Genomic DNA, 12,446 nt, shown 5'->3' with positions numbered 1-12,446 from the left:
CAGAGCATAAATGGGGGAGGAGCAGAGAGAAAGAGACACAGAATCCAAAGCAGGCTCCAGGCTCTAGGCTCTGAGCTGTCAGCACAGAACCTGATGCAGGGCTCGAACCCACGAACTGTGAGATCAAGACCTGAGTCGGAGTCCGATGCTTAACCAACTGAGCCACCCAGGCGCCTCAAGGTAATGCCTTTTAATGCAAACAATGGTCACCAGAAATTATGACATTTTTCCCCCAAACTTGAAAAGGTTATTAGAATAATGTTATCACTAATTGTAGGAAGGTACAATGTGACTCAGAATGGTAAAAATTATTAGTAAAACCTTGGAACTTGGTTAAATAAGATCTCAGCACTCTGTCCCTTCTCCAAAGCTGATGTCTAACAGAGTCCCTAAGTGCTCTCTGCTAGGGTGAGTATAACTTTATTTTCAATTTCAAACTGTCACAAACATAGGACAAAAGTTTTATGTTTTAGATACATATGGCATAAATATCAATCAGCATAGGACTGGTTAAATAAATCATGGAAAATGAATACAATTTAATGTTATGTGGTTGTAACATAAAATGAGAAAACTCTCTATATATTTATATGGAAAAAGCTCCAGGATTTATTAAGTAAAATATTCAAGGTTTAGAATTTTGTACACAATTCTGCATATTTTTATATATAAAAAAGTACATACAAGGATATATATTTGTATATGCATAATATTTAAGAAGGGTACACATAAAACATGTATAGTAGCCTTGGTTGTGATGGCGGGAACTTGGCAGAGAGGAGATAAAGTGGGAGGGGGACTCTACACTGTTTACACTTAAACCCTTTTCTGAACTATATAAATGCTACCTGTTGCATCCCCCCCCCCCCCTTTTTTAAAGAAGAGAAAAAGAGCAATCTAAGTTTTCAAGTCATCCAGCATAGAATTTCGAGTCTGGTTCAGTCTAGGATGTCTAAGGTTATTTATTCTAAGACTACTAAGCTACTGTTGAGCACATTCCTAAAAACATTTATTGGATAAATAAATCAGAATGGCTATGGAGAAGGAAGATGGGTGACAAAGAAATCAACCTTATCTTCCTGGGCTTCATGAGGTTGAGAGTATTACGGGCCTGGTTTGGGCAGGGCCTGAGTGCAGCTCACCTTTGGGTTTCATGTATTCCAATTTATCAATCATTTGTTGCACATGCAACATTAAACTGACTCATCGGACACACAGCAGAGTAAAAATAAATAATCTTTTTTTTTCATTATTGAGGAGAGAAGAAATGAGATAGAATATGATGTGAAGATAACAAAGAAAACTAGTAGGAGATCAGATCAGGAGAAACACAGCAAGCAAGAGGGAAACAATACTGGAGGTGGGGGCATATAGAGTGGGAACTATGAAACTGTGTCCCACATAGGGTACAACAATCTATGTAACATCTTAGGAAATACAAAGGCCTGTGGAAACTGATTAGGGCCTGTAAACACAGCTATGACCCTTTCTCAAACCTAGAAAACAGGAGAGGTAAGAGGGGAAAGGCTTTAATTTTTTAAAACATTTTTTTACTTTAAATTCAGGAAGACTGTACTGTATGTAAATCAATGGTAATTATCATGCAAATTACACAGGATATTTGGGTTCTGGGCAAACTGCCAATGTGGTCAACAAAGCTTCAAAGTCTTATGCACCAGAGTCATAAAGAGAAACATTTGGCACAAAAATGGAAGTGGGTGTCACAGCTTCCTGATGAGAGTCAGTGAGAAGAGAAAGCTTCATCTCTGGCCAGTTTAAAATTTTTTGACCCCTCCAAGTCACAAAATAATATGCAAGTTAACACTGGGCAAAACAAAACAAAAACAAAACCCACACAAAATCTTTTAAAACAAGATTCAAAATATCTCTAACATAAAATAAATAACAAAAAGATGTTAAGCACTTTATATAAAACATAACCAAAAACAAGATAGCACCAGGTATTTTTCCACATATGTTGATAACAAATACAAAGATCCAAGTGCCAAAACCCATAGCAGCTCAATAGCTTTCTGTGGCATAGCAACTGCAAGGAAAGGCTCTGTAAGGAACCAATCTGGCCCAAGTTACTTAATGTGAAACGGATGTCATCCCTGATTGTACAAAGCCCTTTTATGAAGAGTTAAGGAGTCCCAGGTCATTGTTTTCTGGCATTGGAGGTAGTGCTGCCTTTTATTAAGGTGGATTTTATGGATGAAACAGCTAACACTGACTTGTGAATAAGAAGACTGAAAAATCTAGCATATTTTTAAATTCAAAGAAAAATTCTTGTACATTTTATATTTAATTTTTTTTTCTTTTTTTAGGCCAGAATAACAAACATATTTGTATAAAAGATACTGAGTAAAATTCATCTTGCCTCAGAACTCCAGTGGCTCTTCCAATTTGTAATCTGTTTTAAATAAAACCATGTAATTTTGTTGTTTTACTCATCACTATAGCCCCAGTATCCAAAATGGTGTCTGGAACATAGTGAGACTATAAATGTCTAATGACGTGGCTACCTGCTACCCATATGCAACATCCTCACAGCTCACCACTTTATTCTTTTTAAAAATTTCTGCCAAAAGTGATGCCTTTCAATTTTTCAAAGTTACTGAACAGCGCCAGAGAGGTGGGTATGCCAAGAACAAAAGTCCCTTAGTGAAAAGAAATGGCACATTAATATACGAAAAATTTTCTTCCTTGGTATAAATGTGGCTTCTGTTCTTGTTCACAATCTTTCAAGATCTTTTCGTAGAAGGCGATCTACCAGTTAAATGTGTCTGCCTTAGAGATTAGCAGTCCCATTTGCTACTAACCCAGTACCATAAAATATTTTTGCTTTGCTTTTCCCCCTCAACATATGAACATGATTACAACCAAAGATTTTAGATTTCAAGGTGTAAGTCCTAAAATGCCTCCTATAATATCGCCACATGCTTTATCGTGCTTCCTGTCACTCCCGCTTTTAGAGAAATATGGCATATTATACAGACCAAGCAATTGGGCTTTATCATTAATAGAGAAATTAGTAAGAGTCCAAACAATACTCAACATATTTGATTTTCTTAGCTGTTTATAAATTTAAGAGATAATTTCTTAGTAAAAAATTTCAAAACTGAATGGAACTCCTCAATCCACTTTCTTAATTTCATGGTCCATTAGTAGATATAGACACCCCTCAGTGAAAAAAAGTTTTACTGTCCGAAAAGACAGACATGATTTTCTCCATTCTCTATCTGCTATGTAATATTAAAAGCATTACAGCATATTTTAAGCTAATGATTGTAAGTTTTATCATACATTCTTTTTTTTTAAATGTTTATTTTTGAAAGAGAGAGCAAGTGAGAGAGCAGGGGAAGGACAGAAAATCCCAAGCAGGCTCCATGCTGTCTACACAGAGCCTGATGCAGGGCTTGAAACCACAAAACAAATCTTGAGATCATGACTTGAGCCCTGAGCTACCCAGATGCCCCATCATACATTCTTAAATCAATGTAAACCATCTTCTACACCAACAAAACCCAAAAGACAATGTAGAGGTGATAGTTTTAAGTTTCTCATCTGTTGTGAGTCAGTTCACTGCAAATGGAGGTGGAAAATGAGATCTTCTAAAATTCTCTTTATTCTGGGATGCCTGGGTGGTTCAGTTGGTTAGGCGTCCGACTTCGGCTCAGGTCATGATCTCACGTCTCATGAGTTTGAGCCCCACATCAGGCTCTGTGCTGACAGCTCGGAGCCTGGAGCCTACTTTCGACTCTGTGTGTGTCTCTCTCTGTCCCTACCTTGCTCACACTCTCTCTCAAAAATAAAACAGAACATTAAAAATAATAAATTAATTAATTAAAAATCTCTTTATTCTTCAAATCCTATTAGAAATAAAAGAATAGTGCAATTTCAAAGACATACGACAAAATAACACAGCAATAATCACCACAACATCTTGACCATCCTGGTTATCTCTGATAGCCCACCCTCACACTGTCACTTTGATTCTTCAGATTTTTACTATCTCTCCATACTAGATTTTATATATTACAAATTTCATTTTAAAATGAAAAGCTTTTCAGGCCATGTCATGGGATCAAGCCCTGTGTCAGGATTCATACTGAGTATGGAGTCTGCTTAAGATTCTCTCTTTCGGGGCGGCACCTGGGTGGCTCAGTTAAACATCCAACTTCAGCTCAGATCATGATCTCACGGTCCATGAGTTTGAGCCCCGAATTGGCATCACTGCTGTCAGCACAGAACCAGCTTTGGATCCTCTGCCCCCTGCCCCGCCCCTTCCCTGCTCTCTCTCTCAAAAATAAGTTAACATTAAAAAAAAAAAAAAAAGATTTTCTTTCTCTAAAATAAAAAAATAAACAATAATTTAAAATGACAAGCTTCTGATAGTGCCAGAACATGAAATTCACTATCTTGTAAGCATGGTACAATAACTAATGTTCAGCATAATAACCATGAGTTTTATTTATTTTTTTTTTTATTTTTTTTTTCAACATTTTTAATTTATTTTTGGGACAGAGAGAGACAGAGCATGAACGGGGGAGGGGCAGAGAGAGAGGGAGACACAGAATCGGAAACAGGCTCCAGGCTCCGAGCCATCAGCCCGGAGCCTGACGTGGGGCTCGAACTCACGGACCGCGAGATCGTGACCTGGCTGAAGTCGGACGCTTAACCGACTGCGCCACCCAGGCGCCCCTAACCATGAGTTTTAGAAAGAGTCATTTCTCTCAGGTTTCCTAAATACTAGGCAAAAAAAAATGTGCAATAGTTTTTAAAGAAAGGTTTACATCAAAATATTTTTTAAAGTTAGGGGGGTTTGGTTTTATGGGAAAATTATTTATCCAGAATACGGAACTCCCTGGGAAATGAGAGAAATAAAATATTAATACTTCTTTTACTAATGTTCCTCTTCATTTTTCTCTTAAATACTATTCTGTACTTCTATTCCTGGTCTTATAAGCAGTTCTTCAGCTTCAACACCACTTCTTCCACAATCAAGTTAACGCGTAGGAGAAAGTATGACAAATGCCTGGTAATATCTATTTCTCTGTCCCCTTTAATTAAGTTTTCTCAATTTTATATAATTTAAGATCTTTTTGATACCAAAATCACAAATCTTTTCTGGGAACCAATGGTTTATAATAAATTGCTAAGAAAGGATTCTCTATATTTACAATCTATGTGATTTGTGGAATATTCTATGCTTTCTGAGTTCAATATAACTTTGAATAATCAATTTCTACGCAGACCACCTAAAAAGTATTGTAACAAACATAGTTCCCTTCTTCAGCACTTGGTAAGAGATTCTGGCATATAATAGGCAACCAAATTGTTTGCTGAGAGAATGAAGAAAAAGGAGATAGATTTCAGAATAAAGAAGCAATTAAAAGTACTCTGCTCTATCTCATTCAATTACTAAGACATTTGAAAAGACCTATAAAATGTATACAATACTGAATTAAGATAATATTGTTATATTTTACTGAAAAAGATTCTTAGGGGCAGCTGGGTGGCTTAGCCCATTAAGTTTCCGATCTTGATTTCAGCTCAGGTCATAATCTCAGAATTCGTGTGTTAGAGCCCCACTTTGGGCACAGCACAGAGCCTGCTTGGGATTCTGTCTCCCTCTCTATCTGCCCCAACCACCTTTGTGCTCTCCCTCTCAAAAACAAATAAATAGGGGTGCCTGGGTGGCTCAGTTAAGTATTTGACTCTTGATTTTGGCTCAGGTCATGATCTCACGGTTTCATGAGTTTAAGCCCCACGTTGGGCTCTGTGCACTGACCAGGTGGAATCTGCTTGAGATTCTCCCTCTCTCCGTGTCCCTCCCCTGCTCTCACTCACTTTCAAAATAAACGTCAAAAATTTTTTTTTTAATTAAGATTTTTAGAGTTCATTGAGGTTAACTCAATAATCCTCATAAAAACTTTGTGGTGTGAAATGTTACTTCCTGATTCACATAACAAGTCAGTATCAAAGTAATATCTCATTTGTTCAGAAACTTCTAGTATTAAGACTTGAGATTCCTAAGCTTAAACATAAATCACAATTGCCTTGGACTCTTTTAAAGTACAAATGGAAAGCCCCACAACAAGAATCCCCAGGGATGAGGCCTGGGTATTTAAACCTGGAAAAGCCAGGGCAGGGTGCCTGGGTGGCTCAGCTGGGTGAGCATCCGACTCTTGGTTTCAGCTCAGGTCATGATCTCACAGTTTGTAAATTCAAGCCCCGAAACAGGCTCTGTGCTAACAGTGTGGAGCCTGCTTAGGATCTCTCTCTCCCTCTCTCTCTACCCCTCCCCCACTGTCTCTCGAAATAAATAAACTTAAGAAAAAAATTTTTTAACTGGAAAAGCCCTATAGGGGATTCTAATGACAGCCAGGAGGACACCCACTAACATGAATGTACTGAGAATGAATTAAGTTTACTAAGACTTTTCACACATTTCTAATAACTTCAGTTCTCCATAGTCCTAATCCACAACAAAACAGAAAGAGAGTCAAAGGGGCAATGGAACTAAGTATAGCAATGTAAAAATGAATAGCATGTCATTAAAAAAATGAGACAATGAGCAAGTATAAGCAGTCAAAAAATACTTAAAGTCTACCAGCCAGGAGTTTTCAGGGTAAGGGGGAAAAAAGCCCTAATATCTCAAGTCCTCCCAAAAGGCTTCGTTAGAATACATACGAGTTTTGTAAACATTTACATCATCAACATAGACATTAGACAAGACATTATAGTTCAAATGCGTTATATTTAAAAAGAAAACACATTAAAAATTTCCAATGAAGTGGTTAAAATTAAATTAAATTTGGCATTTAAAAGGGGCAAGATTTTATTATGTAGGGAACTTACTTTCATAAAACAGCTTAATCCAGGATACTACCAAATAACTTGACCTAGCTAACATTCCTTAGTTTGACTACCCTCTTCTTCTTCAGAGATGTTGCCAAGTGCATTTTAGCAATTTTCAATTTTTAAGATGACAATGCTTTGCCATATGATAAAGGCATAGAAAGCAATTATTGCTTCAAATCCACAGCAGCTAAACATGACGTAACAATACAGTACTTCTCACTACAAAGCTTATCTTGAAAGGAGCCACAATTATAGGGATGTAGAAGCTCTAATATTTTAACTAAAAGTCTACCACATTAGTTATATTTCCTATACAAGATCCCCAATCTAATATGACACAATGGTGGCACACACTCAAAATATTCATAATAACAAAATTCAAGATCTGGGAAAGGTTTTAGGGGAAAGTGGAGTCCTCTAAGCACAACAAGTTATAGTTCTTTGAGAAACTTAAAACTGTTTTTAAGGAATTTAAAACAAACAACACTTTCACTTATAAACACAAGATAACCTTTTCTTTCTCTTCTTATAAAAAGGCAGAAACAGTTACTTTAATGAAAAATATTATGTGTAAATTTTTTAAAACAAACTTGAGAAAATGTAAAATAACACACTGGTTCTGCCTCAGACTCCAGATGCAAAAATTATTCACCTGGAGACTTCAGACCAATGTTAAAAACCATCCAAAACCATTCTCTGTTACATTTAATGTGTCAAGACAATTCTCCCCACTTGCCCTTCCTCTCTCTCTCTCAAAATAAATAAATAAACTTTATAAAAAATGTTTAAAAAAATAAAAATAAAAATTACTGTTTTTCTTATTCTCAAACCCTCATCTCCCATGTATTATTTCTGGTTATTTCACTCTCCTAAGAATTCCCTAAAAAGACCTTTCCGAAACATTTTCTTGTATGTAATATACGTAAAATAGGCCAAATCCTTTATCTAGCAAGTACATACACATATACTTACAATACATTATAAATGAGTTTATCTACAAATTAGACAAGCAAAATAGCTTAAAACCTCTAAAACTCTGATCTGTATTTACAAACACCTAGAACATATCACCAAATAAAGATTCCAAATAACATCCTACTAGAAGATAACAATCTGAGTTTTAGTCAGAATTTCAGAATACATTACACTCAATAATAGCACCAGGAAAAAAAAATGGCAATGTCAAGGAGAATGTAGAACTTACACAAATCATGTTTTTTAAAAAGACTTTATTCCCCATAGAGTGGCAGTGAGCCCAAAGTAACATAATCTCTATTGCAATTTTATAAATTAATTTTTTCTCAAAACCCTGTATTGTTCTATACATGAAGAACTTGATTTATTCATTAATGTGGGGAAGAAAAGTATCATATAAATCACTGGGGAAAAAATTAACCCCCAGAAAAGAAGGGGAAGGAAAACAGGAGGGATTTCACAAAACATGAAAAACATATAAAATGCCAATAATTATGGCAGGAAAAAAGTTTAGTATGGCCAGTAATAAACCAAAATTTAAACTATAATGAGATGTCCACTTTAAGCTACGAAAAAGAAAGGTCTCACGCTTGAGAGTAAAGACAGACACACATCAGGTCCACTGTAGGTAGCAATGTAACTGGTACAACATTTCTGGAAGGAGTGATACTGTGAAGAACCCTTTTTAAAAATTCATGCCCTCTGACTCAGTAACACACAAAGATCTATACCCAAATATTTTAAGTGCGGCATGATTTAAAATGAAGGCAATGAGAACACAACTTCCAACAACACAGCAATCCCCGAATATAGTACGATGTATCAAAAGACATCTTTATAAAAACCATTAAGAACTTTAATGTAAAAATCACTTACACACTGTTAAAAAATCAGGAAATTCAATCTATTAATCTTTATATACAAAGCTGGCTCTAGCATATCACGGAGTCCAAAAATAGACAAAATATATAAATAATGATTACCTAAATCACAAATGCAAAAACAAGTAGCCATCAAAATTAGGTCATATTATAATATGACCTTATTAAAAAACCCTTCTTCACTATATGAGGGAAAACAGAATTTGAAAAGTTAACTATAAAGATATAAACATACTGCTCAAAGTTCAGATACTTCTTAGGAATACCAAAATGTCACCTATAGTCAACTATTACTGTACTGAAGAGGAAAAAGAGCAAACAATTACTACTAGTATTTACTAGGTCACTTATTTACCAATCCATCATTTACCCATCAAGTATTTATTAAGGGTCTAATATGCCTACTATTCCAGGCATGGAGTTTACATTGTAGTACAGGTATCCCACATTTCCCTGATGAATAACTGGTTAATTTTCTTGAAATTGTAATATTAATATGAATGAGCAGCAAGGGCAGAAAAGAGAGACATGGAAAAAGAAAAGTTTGTTTTTAGAAAAAAAGATAAGGTGAAAAAAGTGGAAAAATTGAAACCAATCGCCCACCACCTCCATGCAGACATGCATCCCATTCTCCTGATACAACATTCCAACTTTACGAAGCCACGTGAAATTTTTATGTCTGCTTTATGATCCAGCTAGGTTCCTGCCCATAAGATTAACCAACAGTTTGGAATCAATAGGTTAGGGACCACCACCTTAATATATTCTCTTACTTTTGCAGGAGAACGTTGTTTCCGTTTCTTCTTTTTCTGTAAGTCTACTGGCTCTCTGATTTGTTTTTTGTCTCTCATCAGTTGCTCAGACACATCAGTAAAAGTAATTTCCTGCTTTACACTTATCTGTTAAAAAAAAAAAAAAGAGTCAATTTTACAAATAAACAAAAAGTCCACTGTGACAAAGCCATTGCATGGTTAATCCTTTACTAAGCCTACATATAGGTGCTTCCAAAATGATTATCTGTGTGTGTGTGTGTGTGTGTGTGTGTGTGTGTGTGTGTGTGTGTAAGTAAATAATGTGTTGAAGAGTTCATTAACAGGCAATACAGTAATAAGAATCAAGAGTATACAAACTGAGAAATAAACCAAGATTTTACAAAAATCTATCTGGAAGAGAATATTAAAGACATTCTGGGAAAAGATTATCAGACCACAGAATAAAGCAGAAGTCAGGACAAACTAACATCAATTTCATTCCCATATTTAAGGAAACTGATGAAGTTAATTAAAAGCACAAAAAGGGGCCTAATTCGAAAATTCAGTAAAATACTGGAGGACGAAGGGAGTGTTTAGACTTCACAGGAGGCTTTCTCTCGATATACAAAATATGAAAACAACACAAAAATCCTAAAAGATAACCCACATCAAAAGAAAGGTCAAAAAATGAAAATTTAATTATCTGTAAACTCAACACTGACAGTATCTTAGCTTAGCCTGTATTTTCCTGACCTGTACATTAAATCATCACCAAATAAAGATGTTTATAGAACTGCATATAACTTTAGGTCACCGCTATGTATAAGACAGGATACTAATTACACAACAAATAAATGCTACAAGAAACATTAAGATGTCAACATTATTCCATCTTCAGCTCTGTTTTCACAGATATGAAAAGAGGTGCTTGTTCTAAAACAAAAACGCACCAAGGTTCTTAGATCAATAATGGTAATGTCAATTCTCATCACAACTGATGATCCTCAGTCATCCATTCTTTAGTACTACATTTTCAATCTATCCTTGAAATGAAAACAGAATCTTAAAACTAAAAACCGCCCAACTCAACAGCCTCTGGAATATATTACACATCCTGACCTTTCCACCATGTAAGGACACAAGAAGTGTCCTTACAATAAATGTACAACCATTACAACAAATTGTACAACCATTACAACAAATGTACAACCATAAATGTCCAATAAATGTACAACCTGGAAGAGGGCCCCTACCCTACCAGGCTAGCACCCTGATCCTGGACTTACAGCCTCCATAATCAGGAGAAATAAACTTCTGTTCTTTATAAGCTAAAGTAAAACAACAACTCCTTAATAATAATCCAGGAAATTCAATGTACTAGTGGCTACATTTTTCAAAAAATACACTAAAAAAAATGGTGCACAAGATTATAAACATCTTACAGAGTCAGTGGAAAGTTGGAAAATATAGTTATGTAGAAAGGGTTCATGAGGAAAATGCAACATAAGCTAGGGTTCAGGCTGACAAAATAAGGAATTGGAAGCTTTCATAAATTCCTGAAGTGCAGGCAGTATGAGAATCATAAATCAAGGAGAAGCTTGGCACAAAAACAGGAGGTAAATGATTAGTTAATTCTTTCTATCAGGTTATAGAATAGTAGTAGTGAACATTCTTAGGGCTTCTTTTGGTATCATTATTTGGAACATAAAGTGGTAAAATCACCACCAACAAGTCTTTGGAATACAAACATGTTCCCACCACTGAAGTGATGTATACTGAATATAACTAACGACTTGGGTTCGGTGTGAGACAGAAGAATGATTACAGACTATGCAACCAGTTGTTGAATGGCTCTGTCCCATTTTGCAGGGGCACGAAAAAGTAGTTCCAACATTTCTGTCCGTTTCTACACTGCAAAGAAACCATGAAAATGTAGCATGCAGCACTAAGAAACAGGAATCCTTTTTAGCCAAAGTGCCAAGTAGAGTAGAAGACAAATTCACAAATAAATCCTGTAATTAGCAGATATTCACAAACCAAAGAGTGAAAAAGATTAATAAATGTATCTAAGCCTTTCAGTTATTTCCACATATATAGAAAATGGTATTTGTACTAGCATTTTTTTTATTATAAGGAACAGTTTTAATATATGAAAGCAGACTCAAACCTAGAAGTATCAATGTATCAAAACATTGTGAATGTCAGGCACACAAGAAATTACATTTTCCGAGTGCACCAACAGGCTTATTACTCATTAATGGAATAAAGTAATCTCCTCTATATATAACATAATAACACACTGAAGTATACTGATCCAGCCTAAGGTGCTGAGAAAAGATGGAGGTAACTCCAAACCATAAGGAAATGTATATGATGCTGATAAGTCAGCTAAGAGTCAGTTGCAAAAAAATCTGAGAAAAGTTAAGTCTTCTTTGTAAGACAACCATAATCAATAAAAACATGAAACTTTCTTAAGCAAGACAAAAGAGACAATAATCATCCCTAAGTTGTCTATTCTTTCCTTGAGAACTGTCTTTACAAGAAAATCAAACTTTTAGTGTTATTTTTCATCTAAAATAAACCAAAGTATAATTAATCAGCAAGTACATGATATATAAAGAGAATGGTTTGCTGGATTTTTCAGATATACTCATTAAAGCATCAAGAAAATCAACGAACTGAGAAATATGTCAGATAAAAAAACAAAATAAAAACTGGTTTCTTCCTCGTCACTTAAGCTTTACCATTCTACCTTGTCCCATGTACAACTTCATACCTGCATTTGAGACCTGAATTTCAATGCTGTCCTCACTACCAATCCAGAAATAGCATCAAACCATCAGTCAGCCTAACTATACTTCTTTCAAAAGATAGGACTAAATCCAGGCATTTCTCTACCTAAACTTGAAGCCCTCTCTAGGCCTCCCACTCTGAGACTAGGGAAGCCATCAAGCAGGACTACCCTATCTAC

General features: G+C 35.5%; 1 protein-coding gene across 6 annotated transcripts in view; it reads right to left on the bottom strand.

Annotated features, from left to right (window-relative positions):
• The window catches only part of ZNF148 (zinc finger protein 148), a 122,062-nt gene that overhangs the window by 32,484 nt on the left and 77,132 nt on the right, over window positions 1-12,446 (bottom strand). For all 6 annotated transcript variants that reach the window (XM_058731085.1, XM_058731079.1, XM_058731080.1 and 3 more), the window contains one exon: window positions 9,497-9,622. In XM_058731085.1, the coding sequence (XP_058587068.1) occupies window positions 9,497-9,622 (126 nt within the window). The remainder of the gene's footprint in view (window positions 1-9,496; window positions 9,623-12,446) is intronic.

This window comes from Neofelis nebulosa, chromosome 5 (assembly GCF_028018385.1).
Source record: "Neofelis nebulosa isolate mNeoNeb1 chromosome 5, mNeoNeb1.pri, whole genome shotgun sequence".
In the NCBI taxonomy this organism is placed as follows: Eukaryota; Metazoa; Chordata; class Mammalia; order Carnivora; family Felidae; genus Neofelis; species Neofelis nebulosa.
This window is presented reverse-complemented; position numbering and strand designations above follow the sequence as displayed.